The sequence below is a fragment of the Trachemys scripta genome, chromosome 4 (assembly GCF_013100865.1).
Source record: "Trachemys scripta elegans isolate TJP31775 chromosome 4, CAS_Tse_1.0, whole genome shotgun sequence".
NCBI lineage: Eukaryota > Metazoa > Chordata > Testudines > Emydidae > Trachemys > Trachemys scripta.
In genome coordinates this window covers 27,093,527-27,107,516 of record NC_048301.1, presented here as the reverse complement: position 1 = coordinate 27,107,516, position 13,990 = coordinate 27,093,527, and the positions used below count along the sequence as shown (strand labels likewise).

General features: G+C 40.6%; 1 protein-coding gene across 3 annotated transcripts in view; it reads right to left on the bottom strand.

The window, feature by feature from the left end:
• The window catches only part of ATG2B (autophagy related 2B), a 76,826-nt gene that overhangs the window by 15,687 nt on the left and 47,149 nt on the right, over window positions 1–13,990 (bottom strand). For all 3 annotated transcript variants that reach the window (XM_034768016.1, XM_034768018.1, XM_034768017.1), the window contains exons 26-35: window positions 13,462–13,532; window positions 10,987–11,063; window positions 10,189–10,359; window positions 9,420–9,561; window positions 8,680–8,882; window positions 7,116–7,342; window positions 6,393–6,501; window positions 4,161–4,355; window positions 3,447–3,548; window positions 1,736–1,814 (exon numbers count right to left, since the gene is read on the bottom strand). In XM_034768016.1, the coding sequence (XP_034623907.1) occupies window positions 1,736–1,814; window positions 3,447–3,548; window positions 4,161–4,355; window positions 6,393–6,501; window positions 7,116–7,342; window positions 8,680–8,882; window positions 9,420–9,561; window positions 10,189–10,359; window positions 10,987–11,063; window positions 13,462–13,532 (1,376 nt within the window). The remainder of the gene's footprint in view (window positions 1–1,735; window positions 1,815–3,446; window positions 3,549–4,160; window positions 4,356–6,392; window positions 6,502–7,115; window positions 7,343–8,679; window positions 8,883–9,419; window positions 9,562–10,188; window positions 10,360–10,986; window positions 11,064–13,461; window positions 13,533–13,990) is intronic.

The following is a 13,990-nucleotide window of genomic DNA, read 5'->3' as shown; positions in this document are numbered from 1 at the left end:
TCTAAGATGTCCTGGATGGAATCCCTTGTCATTTGGGTCCCATGGGCCAAGGATCACAGTGACAATCTCTTCCACTTTGATAAGTAGGCCATCCTAATGGAGGATTTTGTATTGTTGAGTAAGACTTGTTGGATAGCTGCCGAACATTGCTGGAGCACCCACAGAAAAAAGTTAGTGGGTGCTTAGCACACACGGGCAGCCAGCTCCCCCGCTCCCATCTCCAGCGCCTCCCACCTGCTGGCGGCCTGCTGATCAACCCCTTCTGCCTCCCGCCCACCGCAATCAGCTCTTCTGTGGTGTGCAGAAGGCACTGTGCGGGGAGGAGCGGGGACAGGGCGTGCTCAGTGGTGGGGGGAAGAACTGGGCAAGAAGAGGCAGGGCAGGGGTGGATCTGGGGTGGGAAGAGGCAGGGAGGGAGTGGGGGCTTGGGAGAAGGGGCGGGGTCTGGGATGGAGCAGGGGGTTGAGCATCCCTAGGACCAAAAGGAAGCCAGCGCCTGTGCCTACCCTGCCGGGCTCTGTCATTTCCAGCTGTTATGGCCAAGGAGGCCACTGATATGGGTAGGGCATTGATGGCCAATAGGACCTGGACCCTACTTCCCAGCTTAGGGGCACATGCCAATCCTGGAACCCATATTGGTCCATTGGCGGCACTCGGAGCTTGTTAGGTGATGTGGAGTGGGAAGATGACAATCCCAACTCAGAATCAGAAGAGCTCTGTGATCTTGGGAACATGGGAGGAGTGATGCCCGAGAGCGTCAATAGATGGCCTGATTCATCCATTGCCCAGAACAAGGCAGGAATCGGTGCCCCCAATGAAGGCAGTCCCGTCGGTACCGAGCATGCCAGTGCCATAGGCAGCATCAGTCCTGGCGCAAACAGCGGTACTGGAGCACCCGAGTGCATTGACGTCGAGGATGGTGAAGGCAGGGGAGCTGAAGAGGGTCCCTGTACTGATTCCAGTACTGGTTTCATCCCCACCATGGGGATGGGAGCAACTGGATGTGGTGCTGACAGACACAAGGGTTCAGCAGCTGGCTCCATCAGAGGGGCTATAGGTGGCACACCCCTGGCCAATGGTAAGGACAGGACTGAAAGGCAGAGGAGATCTGTTGCTGCCTGGTACGCTGATGACGTGGACACTGCTGGGACCAGCATCTCCATCATCAGTACTGGACTCAATGGAGGCCAGAACCAGAGTTTCCGCCCTTCCCACTCAGTACCAGAGAAGGGTCCAGAGGTACCCGTACAATACTGAACACTGGATTCAGTCCCAATCTGGTTCACGCTTTTTCTGGGGGAGGCAGAGGCGTCATCCTGAAACCTGGAGCAGTCCCGATTGGTTTTATGAGACCTCTTCCTCAGCACCGATGGAGGAGAACAGCTCAAATAGCCAGGGGAAGGGCCATAGCCATGCGGCACAAGCACCACCCTCTATGGGGGCAAACGTCTCTAACTCCAGCACGCTGAGCGCGCATACACCTCATTAGAATACACTTAAGTGGAATACAACTCTGCATCTACTCGAAGAACACCACAAAATTAGAGAACTCTTCTGAAAGCTTTAGGCTTAATAAATTATGTCTAATATAGTTCTTTAGCAAATAGAATAAATTATGTGTATTAGTATACATGCGCGCGCGCGCAGACACGCACACATACACACAAACGAGAGCGAGAAAGAGGAAGAGAGGGGTAGAGTGTGTGTTTCCAGCTTACTACACCAATGATAGTACCTTCTGGATCTGGAGTCATTAAAACTTCCACTTCTGTAGAAAGGCTAGTGAAAAAATCCTTCAGGAAAAACAAGGCATCCTAAAATAAAGAAATAACGCAATCACGTCAAAGGAAAGGAAACAAATCACGTCAATCTAGAGTTCTCTGAAAAAACCATCCGCAATTCTGGATGTTATGTTTCTGTGGGTACTTGCACATCAATCAAAGGAACAAGAGAATACATTTTAGCATCCAGAGCTCAAGTCTTTTTTTCAGTTGCAACCTAAACAAAACAATGCATTGGCCCATATTGTGCAATGGAGAGCCATGGGCAGAAATGTGGGAATCCCCCTTGCATTGCACAGCACGTGGGGCAGCTGCTTTTGCAGTACTGTCCCAATCCCTTTCCTGGAACTCTTCAGAGGGTGGGGGACATGCATGGTCCCTGCACCAACCCTCACAGAATACGGTCTAGAACTATATTATTTTTCCTTTGGCCTCTTCTACGTAGCTAGAGGGGAACCTGTTAGAATGGATCCATTGGAACTGAACTACTAAAAAGCTGAGGAGGTCATTATTGGGGACCCCAGAGCCAATGTGGAGGCCCTTGCTTCCAGGGAACACATGGCAGAATGTGGTTCATTCTCCAGAGACTGAAAAAGTGGACACCATGTACTGGGCAAAGCTAAAATCATGGTATAGGAATGTTTCAAATGGAAATTTTCTTGGCTACTAGATGGCAGCACTTCCATGCGATATTTCTGTTCTTGGTGGATATAGTATGAAACTATTACAGACTATAGCAGGGCAGATTTTAAGAGGCACAAATGGCAGTAAGTTAGGTTTTTATCATCCACTGAAAGCCAATGGAAGGTAGACACGTAAATATCATTTGTACTTTTGAAACTCTCCCCCTCCATAGTCTGCAGAAGTCAGTCAAGGAGAGAATTTCAAAGCCATATTGCTCATTTCTATCAAAACCATGTCATTACACTTCTAAACTTTTAGAACTTCTGGGTTTGGGAGGCCTCACATACAGTGGATACTAAACAAATAAAAAACATCCTGAAAGAACTAATTTCTACCATCTCTTTTCAGTGCTCTCTGCCATTAATGTTCCAAATAGGTGTGAAGGATAACAAATGGCAAAGAGCTTGTGGTACAGCAGTCTTACCATGTCATGTGCTTCTAACTAAAATATTATTGACTTCTCTTCTTCACATTAGAATTCAACATTATTGGACTTACTTTCAAGACAATGATAATTTACTGGGATGACAAAGCTATACAAGTGTTGCCAAAACATAAAAATGTACTCAAGTCTTTAAAAATTCACTGAATTTTTCAGAAGTCTCACTGAATGAAGTGCAATCTTTGAGAGCATAGCCATTTCTGCAGATATTACTAGTCTTTAAATTAAAAAGTCTAGTCACTATGTTGGCTGGAGCACTAGATAAGCTCAATTGTTAAAAAAAGATTTTTCATATAAAACGGACATAGACAAATGTACAAGGACACATGTACAGCTGGAGGGAATCCAAAGCTACATAACAGAAGGCAATCAAACCCACAAAAGAATTGCATAAAATGTGTATTCGGAGGTTATGAGTGTAAAAGCTATAGTACTCATATTAAATTTCTCCACACAGGCATTTAGAAATTGTACATTGCCACAATCCAAGGGGCACAATGATGCTTCATCTAATGGACAGCATCTCTAGTATCACCAACCTGGTCGATATTGAGGCGAAGTGGCATTAGTGATACACGTAAACAACATTCCTGTGGGGATCTGCCAGACTCTGGACGGACATGTAATGCTTTAACTGTTAGCTGCAGAACAAGAATGAGACAGAGAAAAACTCAATATATAAAACTCGAAATATAAAAACTCAAACCAAAATCACTGACCAATGAAAAGTGTTCACCTTTCATTCATACTTTGAAATGATTACAACTTCTGTCCTTGTAACATATCTCAATTTGCCAATTATATAGCTAACACAGGATGAGTAACTTATCATGGATTGATGTATGTCTGAAAGATCACTGGAAAAGGAAAGCTACAAATGAAACAGGTCTCCAAAGCCTCTGGACATGAATATACTAGGTGTACATGTCTCCATACGCAGCTGAAATTCAAAGTGTACACACACAAAGTGATGCATACTCAAAACTGAAAATACAGTGCAGCTTAAGTAAGCCTGTGTGTGCTAGATCTATTTTAAAATTGCTATAACCTTGAAAAATAGGATAGAATACTATTTGAGATGACCTTTTATACTAAACTCTACCCACAAGAAATTAAGAAAATAGCCTACATTGACATAAAGCTTATGCTATTACAACATTCCATTATCTCATACTTGCTCTTCTGCAATACCATTCTCACAATTAAAACATTTGGTTACTATAATACCCTATGAATAAGTTTCATAATCTTACCATATTAGAATGTGCTTTTCTGGGCATCTCCTTACTACAGTAGAGATAGAGAAATTTATTCATCTGTGATGTAGCCAAGCGATCTCTGATCTCAAGGTCTTGAACAATAAAAACCTGCCGGGACACTGGCTGTTCCAACAGACTGGATTCACATTCCGGCCCTCCTGGAGGGTATACCTCATGCTGGAATTTCACCTTGGAACAGAAAGGCAAAAGGGGATATTAAGGTCCAATGCATACAAGCCTTTACAATATAACAGTACTGATAAATCTAGGACTTTAAAAATCATGGGTCAGGCTTTAAAATCATGAGATTTTAAAATAAATAAATAAATAAATAAATGGTGGGAGTTTGGGGGTCTGATGTCTGCACTCAACAGAAAAGACTCCTAACCCTGCTTTGTTTGCACATTCATGTTTTAGGATGAAGATTCAATCTGAAGCAAATGGAAAATACAAACACAAAAAGAGAGGGAGAGAAAAGAGCTGTTTTCCACCTATTCATCCTGCCAGTCTATTATTTTCCTCTCAGTCCTAGGGTGACATTTCCCTCACTGACCAACTGTTCCCCATGCGGTCTTCAGTGACGTTCTGCTTCTGCCCCGTCCCAGGAAACTCATGCTCCAGTCAACCTCATCCAGCAACTTTCTCTTCTCTTACTTTCTTGTCTCTACATACACCCAATCCCTCCATGACTCCAGCCATTATCCCCCCGCAACACTTCACTAAGTGTTTCCCCCTTGCCCGCTGGCAGCCTCCCCTCCACACAGTGCTTCTCTCCAGCAACCCCCACTTATTCCTCTCCTCCACTCCTATGCTTCATTAACCCTCAAGTCATCCCCCTCCTTTCCCCCTTCCACACTCAGCAGCCTCCCCTCTCTACTATTTAGTGTAGAATAGGACTACAAGCACAGCAAATGGAACAGCGACCTCTGGTGACCAGCAAGGAGATTGCAGGCAGCTGAGCCCAAATTCCTGAGGTTGCCTGAAGATAGAGCATGATTGTGAGAATATTTAAAAGTGCCCCCAATCCATGACATTCGTAATAATATTGAGAGTGTTGGCAATGCAGATATCAGCAAATCATCAACTTCTAAGTCAGATCATCTGACATTTGAGCACTGTTCAGAATCCTTATATTTTTCACACTATGACCCCATTATTTTCAGATAAATCAATTGCTATGCTGATGCAAAGATATTCATGTCCTTACACTGCACTAAAGAGAGAAGAAAGCCTTAATATGCTGTTAGGATTAATATGTAAAGCATCCGCAACAATCTAGAGGGAGCCATTACACTTTGACAGAATCTCTGAAATATTCAAGTGGAATCTTTAACTTTTCTTTTTCCCTCTTTTTACCATGGCAATAGGTCCCTAGAAAAGGATAAAATAGAAAACCATCTCACATTTTGCTGCACATTAACAGTTAATGGGCTGAATTACTTTAAGCAATACAAAATGTACAAGGAATTTGAAGGATAGAAGTAATTTGGCTTTACATAAAATGAAAATGAAAAATGGTTCCGGCTACTTTAAAAAATATCCATCCATTTACTTTAAACTTACTTAACCAGTAGCAGTTTGTTAATGATATTTTTAATAGCCTCACATTCACCTTTCTAAGTTCCATACTAAAGCTGAGTTAAAAATAATTAAATTAAATGTAACTTAGCATAATTTGGTTATAGCAGTAATAGGCTGTTGTGGCAAATGGTGTTAATGATGCTATGAGGTGATCAAATATTACTGAATATCAAGTTACGGAGTAACCCCAGGCATTTCAGAGCTAATTCCGAGGGAAATGTCTACAACAATGTCTTCATAATAGCAATTTCAATTTGAAGTAAACAGAAAGGAAAGTTATATCATGATAAGGATAGCAAAAGTGGTGGGAAAAAAGGATTCTGTCAAAATAAAAATACTTTAAGGACTAAAAGCAAATATTTTAATAACTGTTCAGCTTCCCTCGTTTCAAATATGGTTGCTAAACAGAGTTGCACTATGCCAACCATGCAGCCCTGCAAACTCATTTGGTAAAGAAATTCTAAGTCCATCACTCAGCATAACTGTGTTAATAGACTTCTGTATCTAAGTAAGATTAATGCTCATTTTTACTGGTAAGCCTTCTAGCTTCATGGAGTCAATAGCTCATCATTAGGGTTTATAAAGTCTTTAGAATATATATTGTATATGCCTTTGTGTCTGCAGATTTTTCTGTTACTATCTCACCTTGCTTAACTGTATTTCCATTAAGAAGTCTGGGTTCCTTCCTCTTCCCCCACATGTCGTACTACGTCCATGTCTTGTTGGTGTGTGAGAAGGAGAAATATGAGGACTACTAGAAGTGGGAGAAAAGGAGTATTTTTTCTGAGTTTAAATTGAAAGTCAGCCCATACCATCTCTAATCACACAAGCATGCATATTTTACTGGGTTTTACTAAATATTTTTGTGGTCAAAAAAAGAAAATTAACTCTGAAAAATTGCTGCATTAATGTAAACTAAAAATATTTCTCATTTTCACTGTAATAGTTATGCAGAGCTTTAGGCACTGCAAAATATTATAAAACATATACACTGTTTCCATTGAATTATCATTAAAAAAATAACTCCTATTGTTATCCAAAATAATATTCATTCTCCTCCAACCTGCTTAATATCCGCAAAACAGACTCCATTCTCCAAAACCACCTTCAACACACTCATCCCCAATTAAACCCACTCCCCGCAGGGAAAGCTTGGGAGAATACATTTGACTTTCAATGTACCCTGTAGGTCAACAAATTTGAACTCATTCAGATCAAGGGGTGGGAGAAATACATTCCAGAATTAAATTGAACAGGATATTCATTATAAAAGGAAAGTACATTAAGTTCATCTAACTCTTCGTTTTGAAATCAAATGCAGAATGTGTGGATCTGAAAAAGAAATACTTAGTTACCTAAAGCACTTACATAAAACTTTTAGCTGGAGAAGTAGTAGGTGCAGTCCCAAAATCCTTTCCTCCATAAAGGTGCCAAATAAGAGAGATTTCCTTCACAACATAGCGAACCAAAGGGATAGGAAAATGTAGCGGGGCTTTGCTCATATCGGTCTTTTTTACAGGCAGGCTGAAATGATTGTCTTTTATCAGGATTGCATCATCAACCATTATTTTCACTACTGGCTCCTCCTCTTTCTCCTAAAAAAGTTACACAGGAAAGTGAGTGCAATTCTTAATTTCTTCATTCAGTTGTTTAATTTCTTCAAGATAAATCAGATCAGCGTCCTCTTTGCTTCTATACTATGAAAAATATGGAATACAGCCCCAATAACTGTTCTTGTTTTGGTAATAACAGGTTATATAGGGAAGCTGTAGAATCCATGTATTTGGGGGATTTTAAAAACAGATTAAACAAAACACCAATCACAGATAGTCTAGGTATACTTAATCCTGCCTCAGCACAGAGGGGGTGAGGGGTGGACTAGATGATCTCCTGAAATCCCTTCTAGTCCTACATTTCTATAATTCTAAGATTGCATGGCCTCAAGACTCAGAACAGCTCTCTCTTGAAAGTTGGCCCCAATGAGATTACTTTATCTCTCATAGGAGATATCAGGTTAACTGGAAATTGAAAGGAAATAAAATATGACTTCATCCAAACTGAAAAATTAAGTTTTAAAACATAAAGAAGTGCTACTCTTATGCTAGTACTGCTGGAGATGGGACTTTTGAGGGTTAGCCAAGTGAATGTGGGGCTCAATATCAGAAGTCTAGAGTTGATTCTGGTCTGTCTAGATAAAGGCAATCTATCAGTGATAGTTTAGTGGTGATACTATGAGGGAAGAGAAGACCTATTTTTAAGTGTCAATGCTGTCTCAATTTTTTTGTGCAGTGGTGAGACAGACACTGGGAGTTAAGAACTGATATTTTTCCTGCTGCTGTTGCTGTTTACCCACAGAAACTTTTGTGCAAAGTTTGGTAATAGTGTCTATAACAGCAATGGGAAAAGGCTGGCACTCTTTTTAAATTAAAACTTGGATTTTCTGATGAATGGATACAAGACAAATGCTTGCAAGGATAAAGTATCTTGGTAAATACTGTACTTTTCTTATAAGCCTTTTCAACTACACTACATGTTATAAATAAAGATTTGTTGAAATGCCAACACAGGAAAAATGCAAATTTGCTACTAGGTGACAATCATAATAGAAGAGGAGTAAATACTATTTATAAATATATTTTCTAGTATATTTGTTGTCATTCCTGGGAGGAACAATGCATGACGTGAATTCTCAGGTTTATTCCAAAAAATTGCTACATATCTTTTATATGAATGGTGGGACTTCCTCCAAAATGGCAACATTTCAATGAAAACAAAATATAAGGAATATTCTCCTCTCTGTACCCCTTACTGACCACCCATCAATGTCAGCAGAAAGTTGGTAGAAAGTTACAAAATCTAAAGGGACAGGTCTCAAATGTACTTTCCTCAATCTATCTTACATCTAGATTTCTTAATATTATGAACTTCTTACAGAAACAACAGCTTTGGGTGCAAAAAGAATGCAGAAGTCATCATTTTCAGTAGGTAGGTCTCCCATCGCCTCTTTAATCAGGTGGTGAGTAAATGAAGTGTATGTGGGACTTGGCTCTTGTGAGATGTTCCCACTTTCATCTGGAAACAGGAAGAGATCTGAGCAAGCTGGTTCCTGGGTTTGAGATTTTTCATCCAAGATTCCTGATATAAAAAAAAAGGCATTTCAATGGAAATATCTTTATAAGATTCACACAAGATTAAATGACTGAAATTGTGATATTTAGAATAGTTCAAAATTACAATACAATATTCTTAACCAATTTCAAATTGGTATTTAGTTCTTACCCTGGCAAAAAAAAAAAAAAAAAATCACAGTCCTCTTACATAATCAATTACCTTGTTCTTTCTCCTAATGATTTCTCCCTAGATGACTCTCTTGAATCTAAGTTCTTCCTTTGATACTGTAGACTACTACGCCATCCTCCTGGACTGCCTCGACTGCTATGAATGAGCTCCTGGTTTGATGTAGTATGTCTTATCCCTTTATGTCTGCCCAGACCCCTAATGCACTAAGTCCCAAAGAGTTAAATTTGTTGCCTACTGTTCTAACTATCTGCTCTTACTCCATTACATATGCCTGAATTTAACAGTAAGTTGCCACTTCTGCAATATTGGCATTAAGACTGAAATCTGATATAAAATTTTGAAGTGTTAAACGTGATTCTAGGCTTCTTCTACCGTTAGATTGTGGCCTAATGGGGGAAGCAGCTTGATGGGTCTCAATTTCCTCCATAGCATCACTCATCAAATCCCGTAAAATCTGTTGTTCTGCTTCAGCAAGGACTAGTCCTTGGGAAGATGGTCGGCTAGAGGCATCTGCCTACAAACAGAAGAACTATATAAAGTTACAATTATAAAGAAACTGAAGCACTGTGCTTAACAAGTATTTATGAATATGATTTTTGCTTTCCTGGTTTGGTATTCCAGTGTAAAACCACAGTGTGGAAGATAATTGCATTTTAAAATAAACATTAAACTGGGACTATACTCTAGATTACCCAGGCAAAAAGTTTTTAGCAAAAGTTTTGAAGGTCTGTAACATCACTGTTGAGTGTGAATACACACTGTATTAGAGAAATGCCTAGGTATCGCAGGGTTTGAAATAGCCATAGGTAGACAGGCATATATATGTCCTAAAATCTTGTCTTCAAAATGAGAATTAAGTGTATCAGGATGGTATTTAAAGGATTTTGTATTGTTGAGCTTAAATGTTATGAGTGCCAAGAGGAAAGGAAAAATTATTGCCAAAAGCAATTACTGTGAGAACTGCTTCAGAGACATTAAGCTCACAGGATAAGTTAAGTATTTATGGGAAAAACTCTATAAAAAGTATATATTAATTATTATTACTATGATTATTATTGTGGAAAGCACAGCTAATGTGTCTGATTAGGAAATATGATGGTGGTAGTGTTATGTGAGTAAGTATTACTTTGCCATTTCATACCTTGGTTTTCTGCTTGACGACTCCAGGTTTAATCTCTGACTTGCTAGGTAGATGCAAATCGCCATAACTCGCAATATACTGTATAAGATTCATTAGCGCAGCACAAGAGTCTGAGCATGTTCGGATATGGATTACATCACTGGAACTGTGTAGCTCAAAGCGTGGCTTAATCTAGGAAGCAATAACGAATAATGACAGAAATCTATCCAAGATCAATTTAACGTTCCATATGAATAATATACACAGATTTATTGTTAACTAGATTACTTAGGGTACGTCTATACCCAGCCGCTAGTTCGGCGGCTGGCAATCAAACTTCTGGGTTCGACTTATCGTGTCTTGTCTGGACGCGATAAGTCGAACCCAGAAGTGCTCGCCGTCGACTGCGGTACTCCAGCTAGACGAGAGGAGTACCGCGGAGTCGACGGGGGAGCCTGCCTGCCACGTGTGGACCGAGGTAAGATCGAACTAAGGTACTTCGAACTTCAGCTACGTTATTCACGTAGCTGAAGTTGCGTACCTTAGTTCGATTTGGGGGGTTAGTGTAGACCAAGCCTTAGTTGTCTGATCATTCAATATAAAAGTTTTAGAAACAGAGCAATAATTTATAAATTACTTTGGAACCTGAAATCTCACGATCTGATGATGAGAGAAGGGATGATTTTAAACTGTTAAGTAGGATTTGATCCTAAATGCAATTTAAGCTTTTCAAAATGCTTTAAAATCAAAATGCAAAATATGTATTTTTATCATTTAGGTTTAACATTATTATTTTATTCTTTTATTTTAAGTACTTACTCTCTCCCCATCAGAACCAGGTTTTACTGCTGTTATGGTCAGTTCCAAGAGTCCCATATCCATAACACGAATATAATCTGAAAGTTATAATGAATATTTTAAACAGTGCCCAACATCAAATGTCATCTTAAATTCTGTTTTATTTTATTTTTTAAATCACCAATTATTAATCTCTGTTAAGAAGCATAATGAACTAAATTTTGTTGATTTTAGTCTTGTCAACACACTTTATACTTCTATGTTACCTTACATCAGAGGAGCTCTCTGGGCTCAATCCTCAGCTGTTTCTAGTTTAAACATTGTGCAGCTGAGAGAGGAGGAGAATGGTGGCTTTAAGCCACCTTTTCATTTCCCCAGTTCTTGGCCAGATGGGGCCAAAACAAGGATTACTCTGCCAGCTAAGAATCAAGTAGAATACTGCACGCCCTGCCCGACCCTGGCCCCCGCCTGTGCGTTATGGAGTAGGGTGCAAACAGGTGGCACAAAACAGTGAACGGATAGATCCTTCTTGAAGCTGAATCGGCCTATCAGTTCTAGGCTAGTGCCCTAACCACTTCCTCAGAAACAGCCCTTTAAATACCTTAACCCATAAGCAAAGCTCTTCATTTCTGCTTTTTATTTTGTTTAAAATTTCCTGTGAATTTATTGATGTTTATTACAAAAAATTAAAAAAAATGGGTGAAAATCAGCCAAAAATTTTAACTTCAGTTTTCTGGGTAAATATCAGCATTAATATTGGGGGATGGGAGGACAGAAGAAAAGCAACAAATAGAGAAAAGTAAGAATACTTCTGACCTGGATCCCTGCTCCAGAAGGAGAGATGGTGGCTCAGTAACTTGGGTAGCTCAGGTTACTGAGCTGCCACATCTCCTTCCAGAATGGGCCCAAAGTGGAAGAGGTGAAGGAGAGAAGGACACCATCTGCTCACACCTCTTCTGCTTCTGGGCCTGCTCTGAAAGGAGAGACGGTATCACAGTTAACAGGGACGCCCATGTTACCAAGTCACCATCTCTCCCTCTGGAGCAGGAAGCCAGCTCTGGAGAGACAAGAGGGCGTCTCCCTTGTTCTGCCCAGGTTACTCAGCTGCCATCTCTCTTTCTGGAGTGGGAAGCTGGGTCTGGGGAATTCTGGCACTTCTTTTTTTAGGGCTCTAACACTGATGTATACATACGCATGTTCATGCACACGTGTATCTTCCACTACATTGCCTTACTTTAACAGAGAGTTTCACATTTATGCTTAGATGTACATAGTGTTGTAGCTATGTTGGTCTTAGGATATTTGAGAGACAAGGTGGAGGGGTAATATTTTTTATTGACCCAACTTCTGTTGGTGAGAGAGACAAGCTTTCAAATTACACAGAGCTCTTCTTTCAGCCGGGGAAAGTACTAAGAGTGTCACAGCTAAATGCAAGATTGAACAGATAATTTAGCAGAAGTAGTTAGCATATATTGTAAGAGACCATTCAAGGTGCAGTGGCCAGTTAACACCCGTGTAGTCATTAGACAAAAAAGGGGTTACTGGGTTATAGTTTGCTGTAATAAGCCATAAATCCAGAGTCTTGATTAAGACCATGACTTTTAGTGTCTAGTAAAGTTATGAATTTAAACTGCCAGGCTTGACTTTTGAATATGTTGTGCAGGATGAGGACTGATAGATCAGATAGAAAGTGATCGCTTTGAGAAAAAAATTTCACCCACAGGTGGTAGGGTATTTCTGTCTTTTATCATTTTCCTGTGTAAGTTCATTTGAGATTGTAGTGGTTGTCTAGTTTCACCCATATAATTGTTATTGGGGCATTTAGTGCACTGGATGAGGTATACCACGCATAGAAGTCATGGATCTTGAATGGTATGTTGTGGGGGGATGCTGATCATTGTAGCAATGGAGATATGTCTGTAGGTTTCGCATGTGTACTTGTAGGGTCTGGTGCCTCTTTGAGTTGGTGTCCCCTTGTCTGTGGAGAGCTTACTTCTGATAATGAGCTTGGAGAGACTGGGGGGCTGTTTGAAGGCCAGAAGAGGGGGTTCCGGAAAGATTTCTTTCAGGATGGGGTCCCCTTTGAGTATGGATTTTAGTTGTTTGATGATACCCCATATGGGTTCCAGTGTGGAGTGGTAGGTGACAACTAGGAGTGTGTGGATGGAGAGGGTTTTATTTCTGTATTGAACCAGGTTCCATGGAATGGGCCACCCAAATGCTCCAAGAGAACCTGCTAGAGCCATATAGAAAAGAACTTTTATTTCCTTGTTCTGTGACATGACCCTGCACATACAGTTTAAAACTAAACTGGTCACATTTTTCTGCTATACTACATTACACACTCAAGTCTAACTTGTTGCTCACTATAAACCCAGCTCTCTTCTCCAGTAGCCTATTGGACTTTTTTAAATATTTCTGTAGATTTCTTTAAATTCTGAAGGCTATATATATAAGGTTAGCATATGGTTACCATTGCTTCTAAAACACCCGTACCTCTCTGCAGATTCACTGTAACAGCGTTGCACTTGTCAGACAAATGCAAAGCAGCCTCATCCAAGATTATTCTACAGGAGAAAAATGGGAAACAAAAATGCCTGGTTAAAAACTGTGCACTTCACACTCAAAGTAAATTATATGACATTATGTAAAAAGCCAGAACATATTTAAATCCTAAAGTTTTTACTCTCCACTGTAACAGTTTTTAATAATTATCCTTTCATCTGGCTGTAAGGGCATGGAGAGGAGTATTGGTGAATAAAATAATTTAAATTTTTTACTATCATCAGTTTAACCTTTTGTGGGGTTGTAAATTATCCAGGGCTACAAGCAGTCTCCCTAGATCAGAGGTCCCCAAAGTCTGGGGCTGGCCCTGTCCCCAGCCTCAGCGCAGCTCTGCTCCTGGCCCTGCGCCAGCCCCCAGCCTTGGCCACTGGCTGTGGCTCCGTTCCCGGCCTGGCGCTGAGGCCAGGGGCAGAGCCGCACCTGGCCACAGGCCCGGCTGCTGGCCCCCACCACAGCCCCA